Below are 17,073 nucleotides of genomic sequence, written 5' to 3'. Positions count from 1 at the left end.
ATTTTAGAATAAGCTTTTTATAGATTCAAACAACTTTGCTAGGATTTTAGTAAGAGTTACATTGAACCTCCTCAAAGATAAATTTTAGGATTGACATCTTTACAATGTTGATTCTTCCTATCTAAGAATATAATACGCTTCCCCATTCATACAAGTCCCCTTTTATTTCTTTCATTAGTAAGTGAGTGAAAAAATAAAACCATAATATTTTCAATTTATGTTCCAAGGAAGGACTTAAAGCCAGAATATATAAATAACTCTATAAATCAATGAGAAAAAATAATTAAGCCAATAGAAAACATGCAAATCACTTGAACAAGCATTTCACTGAAGAAATATAAATACCTACTGAGCATGGGACGTATACTCAACCTTATTGGTAATAGGACACATCACTAGGAACACAGCTAGTGGAGGTGATGGAATTCCAGTGGAGCTGTTTCAAATCTGAAAAGATGATGCTGTGACAGTGCTGCACTCAATATGCCAGCACATTTGAAAGACTCAGCAGTGGCCACAGGACTGAAAAAGGTCAGTTTTCATTCCAATCCTAAAGAAAAGCAATGCCAAAGAATGCTCAAACTACTGCACAATTGCACTCATCTCACACCCTAGTAAAGTAATGCTCAAAATTTTCTAAGCCATACTTCAACAATATGTAAACCGTGAACTTCCAGATGTTCAAGCTGGTTTTAAAAAAGGCAGAGGAACCAGAGATCAAATTGCCAACATCCGCTGGATTATCGAAAAAGCCAGAGTTCCAGAAAAACATCTATTTCTGCTTTATTGACTATGCCAAAGCCTTTGACTGTGTGGATCACCACAAACTGGAAAATTCTGAAAGAGATGGGAATACCAGACCACATGACCTGCCTCCTAAGAAATCTGTATGCAGGTCAGGAAGCGAGTCCAGAAGCAAGTATGCAGGTCCAGTTAGAACTGGACATGGAACAACAGACTAGTTCCAAATTGGGAAAGGAGTACGTCAAGGCTGCATATCATCACCCTGCTTATTTAACTTATATTCAGAGTACATCATGTGAAATGCCGGGTTGGATGAAGCACAAGCTGGAATCAAGATTGCCAGGAGAAATATCAATAACCTCAGATACGCAGATGACACCACCCTTATGGCAGAAAGCAAAGAGGAACTAAAGAGCCTCTTGATGAAAGTGAAAGAGGAGAGTGAAAAAGATGTCTTAAAACTCAGCTTTCAAAAAACGAAGATCATGGCATCTGGTCCCATCACTTCATGGGAAATAGATGGGGAAACAATGGAAACAGTGAAATATTTTATTTTCTTGGGCTGCAAAATCACTGCAGATGGTGACTGCAGCCATGAAATTAAAAGATGCTTGCTCCTTGGAAGGAAAGCTATGGTTAATCTTGGCAGCATATTAAAAAGCAGAGACATTACTTTACCAACAAAGATCCATCTAGTCCAAGCTATGATTTTTTTCAGTAATCTTGTATGGATGTGAAAGTTGGACTATAAAGAGAGCTGAGCACCAAAGAAATGATACTTTTGAACTATGGTGTTGGAAAAGACTCTTGAGAGTTCCTTGGACTGCAAGGAGATCAAACCAGTCCATCTTAAAGGAAATGAGTCCTGAATATTCATTGGAAGGACTGATCCTGAAGCTGAAACTCCAATACTTCGGCCACATGATGCAAAGAACTGATTCAATTTGAAGAGACACTAATGCTGGGAAAGATTGAAGCTGGAAGGAGAAGGGAATACAGAGGATGAGATGGTTGGACAGCATCACCAACTCAATGGACATGAGTTTGAGTAGGTTCCGGGAGTTGGTGATGGACAGGGAGGCCTGGCGTGCTGTAGTCCATGGGGTCACAAAGAGTTGGACAGGACTGAGAGACTAAACTGATCTGAATTGATTGGTAATGCAATCAAGGAAATAAAATCTAAAGCCTCAATAAGATAACATCACACAACAATTAGATTGGGAAAACCTAAAAACTCTGAGGACATCAAGTTTTGCTAAGGATATAAAGCAACTGAAAATAATATTCACTGCTGGTGAGAATGGTTGATAAATCATTTAGAAAAATAAGCTGAAATGTATGTTGTATGAAGAGATGGGTTAAGAGCAGCATTACTTATCATGGTGAAATAACTGGAAACAACAAAAGAGTAGAATGAATTAATAAATTATGTTGCTGCTGCTGTTAAGTCACTTCAGTCGTGTCCGACTCTTAGCGACCCCATGGACTGCAGCCCACCAGGCTCCTCCATCCATGGGACTTTCCAGGCAAGAGTACTGGAGTGCGGTGCCATTGCCTTCTCCGAATACATTATGTTAAGTTTATGTAATGGCATACCTTACATGAATGATCGCAATTGGGCCATGGCCACAAGCTTCAAAATTAGAAGATTCTCACTAACAATGCTGAGAGAAAAAGCAAGTCAGGAAGGATGCATGCTCATGACTTCACTGATATAAACAGGTGAAAGCAAGGACTAAATTATTAAGAGATATGTGAATATGGAGTACAGATTTTTTAAAAAAGGAAATGATAAAAAAAATTCAGGGAAATGATTATTTGGGGGTGGAGAAGGGAGGGATTGGGGCAAACTTAAGAGTTTAAACATTTTGTTAATGTTTTGTTTCTTAAGCTGGGTGCATGGGTGGTCATTTGATTAGAACTCAAACTATGATATATATTATAATACCTCTTTGGATGATTAATATTAATATTTTTAATTAGAGAAAAGAGGGGAAAGTCTGTGTCATGTGCATTGTTAGCACCAGGAAAAAGTTAGGATACAGTAATTGTTTCAAAAGAAATAAGAAAACCAACAATGTCAGCATTTAAATCTGATTTCCGTTGTGCAAGTAAAGTTAGGCAATTACATGTCAAGTTTTTATGAATTTATATGTTATCTTTGTTCTTTTTGTGGTCATGGTTTTCAGGAACAGTTGAATTAAATTTTGACTTGTTAATTTTAAGTTATGCCTTCATTTATGTAACTTTTCAAATATGTTTTATTGAGCCAGAGTAAAGACTACACTGATAAAATGTACAGTACAATAAAGGAGATTACTCCAGTGCTTTTTTTTTTAACTTCCTATGTGAATATTACATGTTTTGGAAATGGCTTTCTAAGTGTTCTCAAGAAAGTTATAATTGTTTTCTTCAAGTGTGGCTAGATTCACTTTACATGTAAATGTGATGCCCATTGTTTTGCTGAATTCCTAGATTTACCCTTTTGGGTGTTTTCCACGGTTAACCTAGATTTACCCTTTTGGGTTTTTTCCACGGTTAATGGCTGTGATCCTTGTAGAGCTTCTCAGCATGGCCTCTGGAATGTGCAGTATCTAGGAAAGATTCAAGATCACCTGGAAAACTTCAGGAAACTGAGGGAATTACAACAGAACAATGGAACTTGATAATTATGTTCTTAAAAATGAATATATTTTGGTCAAGAGAACTTTAGGGATTTATTAAAAGCTTCAAACAAGAGTACTCCTTCCATCTCCCCTCAGTTCAGTTCAGTTCAGTCGCTCAGTCGTGTCTGACTCTTTGCGACCCCATGAATCGCAGCATGCCAAGCCTCCCTGTCCATCACCAATTCCCGGAGTTCACTCAGACTCGCGTTCATCTAGTCAGTGATGCCATCCAGCCATCTCATCCTCTGTCGTCCCCTTCTTCTCCTGCCCCGAATCCCTCCTGGCATCAGAGTCTTTTCCAATGAGTCAACTCTTCACATGAGGTGGCCACAGTACTGGAATTTCAGCTTTAGCATCATTCCTTCCAAAGAAATCCCAGGATTGATCTCCTTCAGAATGGACTGGTTGGATCTCCTTGCAGTCCAAGGAACTCTCAAGAGTCTTCAACACCACAGTTCAAAAGCACCAATTCTTCGGCACTCAGCCTTCTTCACTGTCCAACTCTCACATCCATACATGACTACTGGAAAAACCATAGCCTCCAATACCACAGTTCAAAAGCACCAATTCTTCGGCGCTCAGCCTTCTTCACAGTCCAACTCTCACATCCATACATAACTACTGGAAAAACCATAGCCTCCAATACCACAGTTCAAAAGCACCAATTCTTCGGCGCTCAGCCTTCTTCACAGTCCAACTCTCACATCCATACATGACTACTGGAAAAACCATAGCCTTGACTAGATGGACCTTAGTCGGCAAAGTAATGTCTCTTCTTTTGAATATGTTGGTCATAACTTTTCTTCCAAGGAGTAAGCGTCTTTTAATTTCATGGCTGCAATCACCATCTGCAGTGATTTCGGAGCCCCAAAAAATAAAGTCTGACACTGTTTTCACTGTTTCTCCACCTATTTCCCACGGAGTGATGGGACCAGATGCCATGATCTTCATTTTCTGAATGTTGAGCTTTAAGCGAACTTTTTCGCTCTCCTCTTTCACTTTCATCAAGAGGCTTTTTAGTTCCTCTTCACTTTCTGCCATAAGGGTGGTGTCATCTGCATAGCTGAGGTTATTGATATTTCTCCCAGCAATCTTGATTCCAGCTTGTGTTTCTTCCAGTCCAGTGTTTCTCATGATGTACTCTGCATATAAGTTAAATAAGCAGGGTGACAATAGACAGCCTTGACGCACTCCTTTTCCTATTTGTTGTTCCATGTCCAGTTCTAACTGTTGCTTTGATGCAAAGAAATAGAGGGAAACAACAGAATGGGAAAGACTAGAGATCTCTTCAACAAAATTACAGATACCAAGGGAACATTTCATGCAAAGATGGGCTCGATAAAGGACAGAAATGGTATGGACCTAACAGAAGCAGAAGATATTAAGAAGAGATGGCAAGAATACACAGAAGAACTGTACAAAAAGGATCTTCATGACCCTTCATGATGGTGTGATCACTCACCTAGAGCCAGACATCTTGGAAAGTGAAGTCAGGTGGGCCTTAGAAAGCATCACTACAAATAAAGCTAGTGGAGGTGATGGAATTCCAGTAGAGATATTTCAAATCCTGAAAGATGATGCTGTGAAAGTGCTGCACTCAATATGCCAGCAAATTTGGAAAACTCAGCAGTGGCCACAGGACTGGAAAAGGTCAGTTTTCATTCTAATCCCAAAGAAAGGAAACACCAAAGAATGCTCCAACTACCACACAATTGCACTCATCTCACACACTAGTAAAGTAATGCTCAAAATTCTCCAAGCAAGGCTTCAGCAATACGTGAACTGTGAACTTCCAGATGTTCAAGCTGGTTTTAGAAAAGGCAGAGGAACCAGAGATCAAATTGCCGACATCCGCTGGATCATGGAAAAAGCAAGAGAGTTCCAGAAAAACATCTATTTCTGCTTTATTAACTATGCCAAAGCCTTTGACTGTGTGGATCACAATAAACTGTGGAAAATTCTGAAAGAGATGGGAATACCAGACCATCTCCCCTACCCATACAAAAATGAAACCAAAAGGAAGCACTTACTACTTAAATAAGCAAATATTAATAACTAGTATATTTAACTCAGTAAGGCCTATAAATACTGTTGAACATCTACCAGATAGTGCCAGATAATGTTCAAAGTACTGAAAATGTAGCATAAAAATAAACAGACATTGTGTAATAATAAGAGACCAGTGCAACCCAATGCAGTGTTCTTGCCTGGAAAACTCCATGGACAGGTGAGCCTGGCAGGCTACAGTACATGGAGTCGCAGAGTTGGACAGGACAGAGCACATACACACATGCTTCTTGAGGGCAAGGACTTTACTTTTTTTCTGTGACCCAGTTTTCCCTTAGCGCTTAACAAATCACAGCACATTAGTAGGCACTTAATACTTATTATTACTCATTACCATTAATACATTTAACATTTGTTTGTTGCATGAACAAATGTGCCTCAGAGCCACATAGCTGGTCCTTAAAACTAGAGTTTGAACCTAGTCTATCAATAATGAAAAACAGATGCCATGTATTCTGAGCTTGGGCTTCCCTTGTGGTTTAGCTGGTAAAGAATCTGCCTGCAGTGTGAGACCTGGGTTCAATCCCTGGGTTGGGAAAATCCCCTGGAGAAGGGAAAGGCTAGCAGTATTCTAGCCTGGAGAATTCCATGGACTGTATAGTCCATGGAGTCACAAAGAGTTGGACATGTCTAAGCAATTTTCACTTCACTTCACTTCATTCTGAGCTTACTCTGTCCAAGGCAGCATGCTCACTGCTTTGCATTTTTTATGTCACTTAATCCTCACAACCATTTTGTCTTTTTGCATTTCTTTTTCTTGCAGATGGTCTTGATCACTGCCTTCTGTACAATGTCTCGAACCTCCATCCATAGTTCTTCAGGCACTCTGTCTGTCAGATCTAATCCCTTGTATCTATTTGTCACTTTCACTGTATAATCATAAGGGATTTGATTTTGGTCATACCTGAATAGTCTAGTGGCTTTCCCTACTTTCTTCAATTTAAGTCTGAATTTGGCAATAAGGAGTTCATGATCTGAGCCACAGTCAGCTACTGGTCTTGTTTTTGCTGACTGTATAGAACTTCTCCATTTTTGGCTGCAAAGAATATAATCCATCCGATTTCAGTATTGACCATCTGGTGATGTCCATATGTCGAGTCTTCTCTAATGTTTTTGGAAGAGAGTGTTTGCTATGACCAGTGCATTCTCTTGGCAAAACTCTGCTAGCCTTTGATCAGCTTTGTTTTGTACTCCAAGGCCAAATTTGCCTGTTGCTCCAGGTAGCTCTTGACTTCCTACTTTTGCATTCCTGTCCCCTATAATGAAAAGGACATCTTTTTGGGTGTTAATTCTTAAAAGTCTTGTCGGTCTTCATAGAACCCTTCAACTTCAGCTTCTTCAGCATTGCTAGTCAGGGCATAGACTTCGATTACTGTGATATTGAATGGTTTGCCTTGGAAATGAACAGAGATAATTCTGTCATTTTTGAGATTGCATCCAAGTACTGCATTTCAGAGTCTTTCGTTGACTATTATGGCTACTCTAGTTCTTCTAAGGGATTCTTGCCCGCAGTAGTAGATATGTTGGTCATCTGAGTTAAATTCACCCATTCCAGTCCATTTTAGTTCACTGGTTCCTAAAATGTTGATGTTCACTCTTGCCATCTCCTGTTTGATCACTTCCAATTTGCCTTGATTCATGGACCTGACATTCCAGGTTCCTATGCAATATTGCTCTTTACAGCATCAGAGTTTACTTCCATCACCCATCACATCCACAACTGGGTGTTGTTTTTGCTTTGATTCCATCTCTTCATGCTTTATAGAGTTATTTCTCCACTCTTCTCCAGTAGCATATTGAGCACCTACCAGGGGAGAGAGTTCATCTTTCAATGTCATGCCTTTGTGCCTTTTCACACTGTTTATGGGGTTCTCAAGGCAAGAATACTGAAGTGGTTTGCCATTTGCTTCTCCAGTGGACCACATTTTGTCAGAACTCTCCGCCATGATCCGTCTGTCTTGGGGGGCCCTATACGGTATGGCTCATAGTTTCATTGAGCTAGACAAGGCTGTGGTTCATGTGATCAGTTTGGTTAGTGATTCCCCTCAAATTCTCAGCCAGTCCCAGACCAGAATGCTTCCTCTTTCCACAACCTTTGTTTCTGTGGAAGCCAGAATATCCTTGGCTACCCAGAAGGGAGCAGTTCAGTGTATTCATTAATTGGGCTGCATGGTGTCAGGCAATCCATTTGGCTGATTTCCCCCCCAATAAATTGACTAATTTATTTTACAGAATTGACCACATCAGCTAGTTATTTTAATGGTAAATCAAGTGATACTTTTCTACTTTTTATCTTAGTAAGTCTCCAACTGATTAAGAGTTTAGGGTCAGACATACCTAAATTATAATCCAAAGTCAGCTACTTATTAATTTATAAAATCTTGGGAGTATTTTATTTAACCACTTTAGGCTTTCATCATGTTATTAGTAGAAATGCTGGCAGTAACAATTCTTATCTAGTTAATTAATCCTTTCACTAAGAGGATTAAATGGAGGTAACTCTTTAGTTCCTGACATAATGTCTGACCCTTGAGTTTTGTTGAGCAAAAGCTGCTGTTATTATATGTATCGTTGTAATTAACCTTATGCTTTATTTCAATATCATCTTTGTTCTGTGACTTTTACTGACCTCCTTGACCTACATCTTTTCCTTTCCTTCCAAGATATACAGTTACTTACTTTTGCTCATTGGATATTACTCCTTCATTATGGAATGGAAACTGTGTTATAAAAAATTGGCTCAGGTCTCTCTTTGCCTACCTTCTAAATATAGGCACCTTGAATGCCAGTTCATTAATCCTTTTACTCTCAGCTCTTTCATGAATGAATAGATTGTTTCTCTTTTGGGCATCTTTGTTAATGTCACAGATGGTATTACACTGATTTTTGATAAGGTCTTTTACACATATCCTTTGTGTCCATGCTTTGATGCTTTTGAACTGTGGTGTTGAAGAAGGCTCTTGAGAGTCCCTTGGACTGCAAGGAGATCCAACCAGTCCATCCTAAAGGAAATCGGTCCTGAATATTCACTGGAAGGACTAATGCTGAAGCTGAAACTCCAATACTTTGGCCACCTGATGTGAAGAACGGACTCATTTGAAAAGACTCTGATGCTGGGAAAGATTGAAGGCACGAAGAGAAGGGGATGACAGAGGATGAGGTGGTTGGATGGCATCACTGACTCAATGGACATAAGTTTGAGTAAACTCCGGGAGCTGGTGATGGACAGGGAGGCCTGCCATACTGCAGTCCATGGGGTCGCAAAGAGTCAGACACCACTGAGCAACTGAACTGAACTTTGTGTTCATCACTTAATGCCAATACTCTATCTCTCTCTTTTTATTTGTATATGGCTTGCTAATTCTACTCTTGACTCAGATCCCTTGCTTTTCCTAGAGATTTTCACTGCTTATATGTGTGTGTGTCGGGGTCACTCATTCGTGTCCGACTCTTGTGATTCCATGGACTGTAGCCTTCTAGGCTCCTCTTTTCATGGCATTCTCCAGGCAAGAATACTGGAGTGAGTTGCCGTTCCCTTCTCCACACTGCTTATATAGTGGGTATTGATTTTTGTATTTTTGTTTGTTTCCCCCCTACATATTTTTTCCTTGCTAGTACTATATTATAGACTTTTTTCTGCCATTCCTACTATAGGACTTTATAAAAAGACTTTCTCACTTAAACTTTTATTTCCCACATGGCTTTAAGGTATACATTTTACTCTTTCCCCCCATCATTAATACATTACCATTTGACTCTATCATTAAGCTGTCAATCTGTAAAACTCTTGAGGAAGAATGAGAGACCTTATTTTAAATAGGCCTGGTACTTTGTGAGAGAGATTGGTGCACTGTCTACAATTCTATTCTTATCAAGAGGAGGCTTTTGAAACTTCAAGAAGAAATTCAGTTTTGAAGAGCTACCAAACCATGAAGGATTGAAGGAAGATAAAATAAGTTAAAGGAAGGACAAAGTACACATCAGAATTCTTGAGAAGGTCCTTCACCTTAGTTTAAAATAACTCATTATGCAACAAAGAATATCCTGAGTGGCCAGACTGAGTTTCCAGGCATGAAATTTCCTTCAAGGAAAATGGCAGTTGAAGTTCCCTAAGGCTGAGGCCCCCCATTACATTGTTAGTGGTCAGAAAAGAAAACACTTTACATTTGAATTTCTTGGTTAAGGTAATAGAGATCAGGGTGTTGCCTTTGGATGAGAGAAAGAAAAGAAGATATTTAGTAAGGATTACAAAAGAAATGTTATACAAATGGTAGCCAGTGGCAGTTCTGCATTTCTGGTGAAGTTACACTGGGACCTAGGTCTAAAGTGCAGCAGGAGAGAGTTCTGTTAAAATCCAGACAGACTGCCTGGATCCTGAGGTTCTCGAATATGTTATTGAACAGAGCAGGACTCGCCTCACAAACAAGGCTGGAGAGTTTCCTAACATTCCGAATAATCAGGCAGGGTTTCCAGGAATAACACTGCCACAGTCTCAGTTGTTCTGAGATTATCTGACCTGATTCACAAAGAAAGCCTATGGAATTTGCTGGACCTCTGATTTCACATTTTATAGGTAGGTGGCCACCAACCAGGGGAATAAGTCAATTTTTTCCGAAGATGGGGGCTTGGAGCAGCCCATTTACCTCATAATTGTACAAACACTCCAGCAAATTAGAAATGGAATTACTTTGCTTTGCAAACATAAGAAGAATTTGTATTTCTGCTCTAAGTCGAACAATTTCCAATGCAAAGGAATTGATCGAATTCGATAAGAAATTTTCATATTGGGAATGTCACATATAGGCATCAGTGGGGGAGGAACTAAAAGGCTTACACTCCTTAAGCTGCTTTCATGCAAAACTTCAGTCAGCTGCTAGCTTCTGCTTTGCAAAACTTTGACATCTGTCCCTTGACCTTTACCAGCTACCCTTTCACGTTTGACACTTCACATTTGCTACATGATTAAAATTCAGCGTTAATTAATTTTAACACTATCAGTTAAGTTATATTTAGCTAAGAACACTCACTTTTGTCTTTTGTGAGTAGCACTGCAGTATTATTACAAAGAGGTAGTCAGGAGGGCAACAGAGATACGAGGAGAGAAGAATGATTCAGTGTGCAGATAATTGTTTCAAGTGAAATTTAGCGTGGTATTTTTGTTCCTGTCCTCAGTAGAACTGAGATTTAGCACCTCGAGTTGGCATTTAGCCCCCACCCCCACAAAGGAGGAGGCTGTGCTGGGCGGGTGCTGAGAATGAGCCTCACCAGAATGAAATTATAGCACAATTCTAACACTGGCAAGAATTTTCTCTGGCCAGCTCTCGGCTGCAAAGCTGGTGATGCCAAAAGAAAGGCAAGACATTCCTAGAAAGGATCTCCTTCTGGCATTGACTTCACCCTTAATGAGAAGGTTTGACATGGTCATTTAAAAAGCATCATTCCCAAAGTGGCAACCATACCCAAAGAAAACACTGGAAGCCAGAATATTTAGCCACAGAAGGGTTATAGTTCTCACCTTAAAAAGTTACCCAGAAGGTTGTCTTCTTGATAGCTTATTCCATAATGCAACCAATAAGCTCACTGAAAACGGATAAAAATAAGGAAATTTGTCCTCTCTCCCTGAGTTTTCCAAGTGAGAAAACCTTTTTGTGGCTTTGTTGGGCCTTTGTTGCATTGCAGGGCTCTCTCTAGTCCCAGGGTGTGGGGGCTCCTCTCCAGCTGCAGCGTGCAGCTTCTCTAGCTGTAGCGTGTAGTGCAGGGGCTTATTGCAGTGTGTGGGCCTCTCTAGTTATGGCACTCAGGCTTGGTTGCCTCTCAGTATGTGGGATCTCAGTTCCCCAACCAGGGATTGAACCTGAGTCCCCTGCATTGGAAGGTGGATTCTTAACCACTGGATCACCAGGGAAGTCCCAGAAAACATTTTTATTAGTTTATTTATTTTATGCATTTTTGCTCTGTGGGAAGACTATAATAAAGATAGGGATATGCAAATCTTGCTTTAACCTGAAGCTCAAAATGCTGTAGAACTATTACAAGTACTACTCTTTAGGATATTAGTGTGAAAATGTGGTCCATAAGTTCACTGGGCCACTGCAATACTTCTGCCATTTTTGTTGTTGTTCAGTTGCCTAGTCGTGTCTGACTCTTTGCAATCCCATGGACTGTAGCACGCCAGGCTTCCCTGTACTTCACCATCTCCTGGAGCTTGCTCAAAGTCATGTCCATTGAATCGGTGATGCCATCCAACTATCTTGTCCTCTGTCATCCCTCGCTCCTCCCTGATCTCAATCTTCCCCAGTATTAGGGTCTTTTCTAATGAGTTGGCTCTTTGTATCAGGTGGCCAAAGCATTGGAGCTTCAGCATCAATCCTTATAATGAATAGTCATGATTGATTTCTTTTAGGATTGACTAGTTTGATCTCCTTGCAGTCCAAGGGACTCTCGAGAGTCTTCTCTAGCACCACAGTTCAAAGCATCTTGCCCTTTAGATCCATGTACAGAATAGCACAAGAGAAGCTCTGCTCCTGGTAGACAGTGCGGGTGAAGACAGCACTCCATATGTAATTCACCCATATGCATCTCAATAAGATGCAGTGATAGCAATAATAAACTGAATTTGGGGGTTCTCTGATGCAGTATACACAGGTTGCTTCCAACTGGTAAAGACCTAACTTACAAAAACAACTTCGTAGCATTTTCATTTGTGTGTGACACAATATGTTTCCGCCAGTAATTCAAATTTTGTGTTCCAGAATCTAGTTCCATGCCCTCATCACATCTTCTACCTGCGACTGGAGGGCACTTGATCTCTGGCAGCTTTTGTTTTCCTGCCCACTCAAGGGAAAAATGACAGCCTCTCTGTGCCAAGGATTTAAGTAGCTCTGTTTCAGTAGCCAAGTGTGATTGTTTTTGTTTAGTCACTAAGTTGTGTCTGACTTTTTGCAACTCCATGGACTGCAGCATGCCAGTCTCCTCTGTACTTGACTATCTCCCAGACCTCACTCAAATTCATGTCCATTGAGTTGGTTATCTTTCCATCTCATTCGCTATCTAACCATCTTATCCTCTGTTATTCCCTTCTTCTCCTGACTTCAATCTTTCCTGGCATCAGGTCCTTTTCAAGTGAGTTGGCTCTTCACATCAAGTGGCCAAAGTATTGGAGATTCAGCTTCAGCATCAGTCCTTCCAATGAATATTCAGAGTTCATTTCCTTTAGGATTGACTGGTTTGATCTCCATTCTGTCCAAGGGACTCTAGAAAGTCTTCTTTAGCACCACAATTTGAAAGCATCAATTCTTCGGCACTCAGTCTTCTTTATGGTCCAACTCTCACATCTATATATGTACTGGAAAAATGATAGCTTTGACTGTATGGTCTTTTATCATCAAAGTGATGTCTCTGAATTTTAATACACTGTATAGGTTTGTCATAGCTCTTCTGCCAAGAAGCAAGTGTCAGTTAAATTCATGCCTGCAGTCACCATCTACAGTGATTTTGGAGCCCAAGAAAATAAAATTTGTCACTGCTTCCACTTTTTCCCCTTCTATTTGCCATGAAATAATGTGAGTGGATGCCTTGATATTAGGTTTTTCTAATTTTAAGTTTAAGGCAGTTTTTTCACTCTTCTCTTTCACACTGATTGAGATTCTCTTTAGTTCCTCTCCGCTTTCTGCCATTAGAGTAATATCATCTGCATATCTGAGGTTGTTGATATTTCCCCTGGCAATCTTGATTCCAGCTTGTGATTCATCCAACCCAGTGTTTTGCATGCTGTACTCTGCCTGTGAGTTAAGTAAGCAGGGTGGCAATATACAGACTTGTCTTCCTCCTTTCCCAATTTTGAAACAGTCTGTTGTTCCATGTAAGGTTTTAACTGTTGCTTCTTGACCTGCATACAGGTTTCTCAGGAGACGGGTTAGGTAGTCTGGCATTCTATCTCTTTAAAAATTTTCCACATTTGCTGTGATCCACAGAGTCAAAGGTTTTAGTGTAGTCAATGAAGCAGAATTAGATGTTTTTCTGGAATTCCCTTTCTTTCTCCATGATCCAGTGAATGTTGGCCATTTGATTTCTGGTTCCTCTGCCTTTCTAAACTCAACTTGCACATCTGGAATTTTTGGTTCAAGTACTGCTGAAGCCAAGCTTGAAGGATTTTGAGCAGAATCTTGCTAGCATGCAAGATGAATGTAATTACCAGGTAGTTTGAACATTCTTTGGCATTGCCCTTCTTTGAGATTGGAAAGCTGACCTTTTCCAGTTCTGTAGCCACTGATGTTTTCCAAAATTTGCTGACATACTGAATGCAGTGCTTTTATAGCATCTTTTAGGATTTGAAATAGCTCAGCTGGAATTCTGTCACCTTCACTAGCTTTGTTTGTAGTAATGCTTGCTAAGACCCACTTTACTTTACCCTCCAGAATGGGTCTAGGTGAGTTGACCACACCATCGTTGTTATCTGGGTCATTGAGACCTTTTGGTATATTTCTTTTGTGTTTTCTTGCCACCTCTTCTTTATCTCTTCTGCTTCTGCTGGGTCCTTTCCAGTCCTGTCCTTTATCATGCCTATCCTTGCATGAAATGTTCCCTTGATAGCTCTACTTTTCTTGAAGAGATCTCTAGTCTTTCCCATTCTGTTTTTCCCACATTCTTCATTCAAGAAGGCTTTATCTCTCTTTGCTATTCCCTGGAACTCTACTTTCAGTTGAGTACATCTTTCCTTTCTCCTTTGCCTTTCACTTTTCTTCGTCCTTCAGCTATTTGTGAAGCCTCCTCAGAAAACCACTGTGTCTTCTTGCATTCCTTTTTCTTTGGGATGGTTTTGGTCATTGCCTCTTGTACAGTGTTATGAACTTCTGTCCATAGTTCTTCAGACACTGTCTAGCAGATCTAATCCCTTGAATCTATTTGTCTCCTTCACTGTATAATCATAATAGATTTGATCTAGGTCATACCTGAATGGCTTAGTGGTTATCCCTATTTCCTTAAATTTAAACCTTTAATTTTGCAGTAAGGAGCTGATGATCTGAGTCATGGTCAGCTCCAGCTCTTGTTTTTGTTAACTGTATAGAGCTTTTCCATCTTTGGTAGTAAAGGACATAATCAGTCTGATTTTGGTTTTGACCATCTGGTGATATCCATGTGTAGAGTCGTTTCTTGGATTGTTGGGAAAGGGTGTTTGCTATGACCAGTGTGTTCCCTTGACAAAACTGTTAGCCTTTGCCCTGGTTCATTTTGTACTCCAAAGCCAAACTTGCATATCATTCAGGTATCTCTTGACTTCCTTCTTTTGCATTCCAATCCCCTATGATGAAAAAGATATCTTTTTTTTTTTTTAATTTTGGTGTTAGTTCTAGAAGGTGTTGTAGGTCTTCATAGAACCAGTCAACTTCAGCTTCTTTGGCATCAGTGGTTGGGGCATAAACTTGGATTACTGTGATGCTGAATGGTTTGCCTTGGAAACAAACTGAGATCATTCTGTTGTTTTTGAGACTGTACCTGAGTACTGCATTTCAGACTCTTGTTGACTATAATGGCTACTCCATTTCTTCTAAGTAATTCTTGACCACAGTAGTAGATATAACTATCATCTGAATTAAAGTAGCCCATTCCTGTTCATTTTAGTTCACTGATTCCTAAGTTGTTGATGTTCAATCTTGCCTTCTCCTACTTGACTATGTCCAATTTACCTTGATTTGTGGACCTAACATTCCAGGTTCCTATGCAATACTATTCTTTACAGCACTGAACCTTGCTTTCACCACAGACATTTCCACAACTGAGTGCTATTTCCACTTTGGTCTAGCTGCTTCATTCTTTCTGGAACTATAAGTAATTGCCTTTTGCTATTCCCCAGTAGCATATTTGACACCTTCCAACCCAGGGGAGTCATCTTCTGGTGTCATATCTTTCTGCCTTTTCATACTGTTCATAGGGTTCTCTTGGCAAGAATACTTGCAGTTTCCTCCTCCAGTGGACCAGGTTTTGTCAGAACTCTTCACTATGATCTGACTGTCTGTCTTGGATGATCCTGCAGGGCATGGCTCATAGCTTCATTGAATTATGCAAGTCCCTTCGCCACAATAAGGCTGTGATCCATGAAGGGGAGTAGCCAAATGATTCAGCATCAAGCCGCCTTTCTGCTGGTTGGGCTCTGATAGAACACCCTTGTCCTAGCAACTGCCTTGACTCTTAACCCTGAGGTCAAATCTAGTTTGTTTTCTGGATGTGTGCTGTGCTAAGTCGCTTTAGTCGTCTGACTCTTTGCAACCCTATGAACTGTAGTCCACCAGGCTCTGTCCTTGGGATTCTCTAGTTAAGGATACTTGAGTCGATTGCCATGCCCTCTTCCAGGGGATCTTTCCTACCCAGGGGTTGACCCTGCTTCTCTTATGTCTCCTGCATTGACGGATGGGTGCTTTACTACTAGTGCCATCTGGGAAGACCCACTTTCTTGATGAAACACCAAATACCTGTCTTGGTCCAGTGCATGAGATTGAATCAGTCCTCCAGGATGGGGTTTCTGGCTTTTTTTCTCAGTTGACCTAGTTTTCTCAGTTTGTCCTAGTTATAAAACCTGGTCTTATGAGTAAGGTCTTGTGACCACTGAGAACATCTTTGGTTTCAGTCTCCTGCTCAGGCCTCTGACTAGGGTCTCCTCTAACCTGGGCTCCCTATCAGCTGTCTCTGATCATGGCTTGTCACAGTGGCTTTAATTTGTCCACTTTATGTGGTCCCTGGGCCTCCTGTATATTCTGATTCACCTTTCAAACTGGACTGACTGCCCACACCTTCCACTGAAGAAATTGCTAGGAGCACATCTGTACTATGGTAGGCTCCTCTGTTTCAGGTCCTGGTTCATCTCATATTCTGTCCTTCTGCAGTTGACCTTGGTCCAGTCCTGCTTGAGGTCATGGAGGAAGAGGCTGAGCTTTAATATTTAGACAATCAAAAATAGATGAAAAGGGGGAATCACACCCTGTATTTAAGAGCAAATAACATTTTTAAGACTAAGAAGACTATAAAAATGAAGTTGGCTAGCCCTTGAGTCTTCTAATTCTTTTTGGCTTCACTTGGTTTAATATAAAATGAAAACATTTTAACCTCAAATACTTTCAAATTAATATTTCAAAACTCTCTATGTTTTATAATCATGTTTTTCAATGGATTGAATAAGTATCTTTCCACATCCCTTGAGATTGAAGATAAATTTACTTTGTAAGTTATTTTTCTCTTTTTTTACATTTTAGGTGTTACACAATGACCTCATTATGGAGATGAAGCATCCAACTGTGGGGAAGATATCAGTCCCAGGTTTGAAAATCTTTATTTTTCTTAACTCCTTTCTTCATAAATTTATTCTGTGTGCCGATATTTGTATGTAATTTATGAGCCTCCAAACAGCTTGTAAAGACATTATCCATTTTTTTTATTTTGGATAAAAGGGGAATCCTAGAATCATACTCACAAGCATGTTTGCTAAGGCTATAGACTTGTGTCTTCACTCTGATTGTCTGGGTGACAAAAAGTGCTTGTATTACGTAACTCCATTCTGTGGAATCATGGACTCACATAAGTGTCGTATGTCTGCCAACAGATA

At 40.1% G+C, this 17,073-nt stretch overlaps 1 protein-coding gene across 4 annotated transcripts in view; it reads left to right on the top strand.

Moving 5' to 3' along the window:
- Positions 1 to 17,073, top strand: part of SUGCT (succinyl-CoA:glutarate-CoA transferase) — a 768,395-nt gene that overhangs the window by 638,554 nt on the left and 112,768 nt on the right. For all 4 annotated transcript variants that reach the window (XM_069588244.1, XM_069588239.1, XM_069588238.1 and 1 more), the window contains one exon: positions 16,724 to 16,787. In XM_069588244.1, the coding sequence (XP_069444345.1) occupies positions 16,724 to 16,787 (64 nt within the window). The remainder of the gene's footprint in view (positions 1 to 16,723; positions 16,788 to 17,073) is intronic.

Source organism: Ovis canadensis, chromosome 4 (assembly GCF_042477335.2).
Source record: "Ovis canadensis isolate MfBH-ARS-UI-01 breed Bighorn chromosome 4, ARS-UI_OviCan_v2, whole genome shotgun sequence".
NCBI lineage: Eukaryota > Metazoa > Chordata > Mammalia > Artiodactyla > Bovidae > Ovis > Ovis canadensis.
The sequence above is the reverse complement of the archived record's forward strand: the minus strand, read 5'-3'. Positions and strand labels throughout refer to the sequence as shown.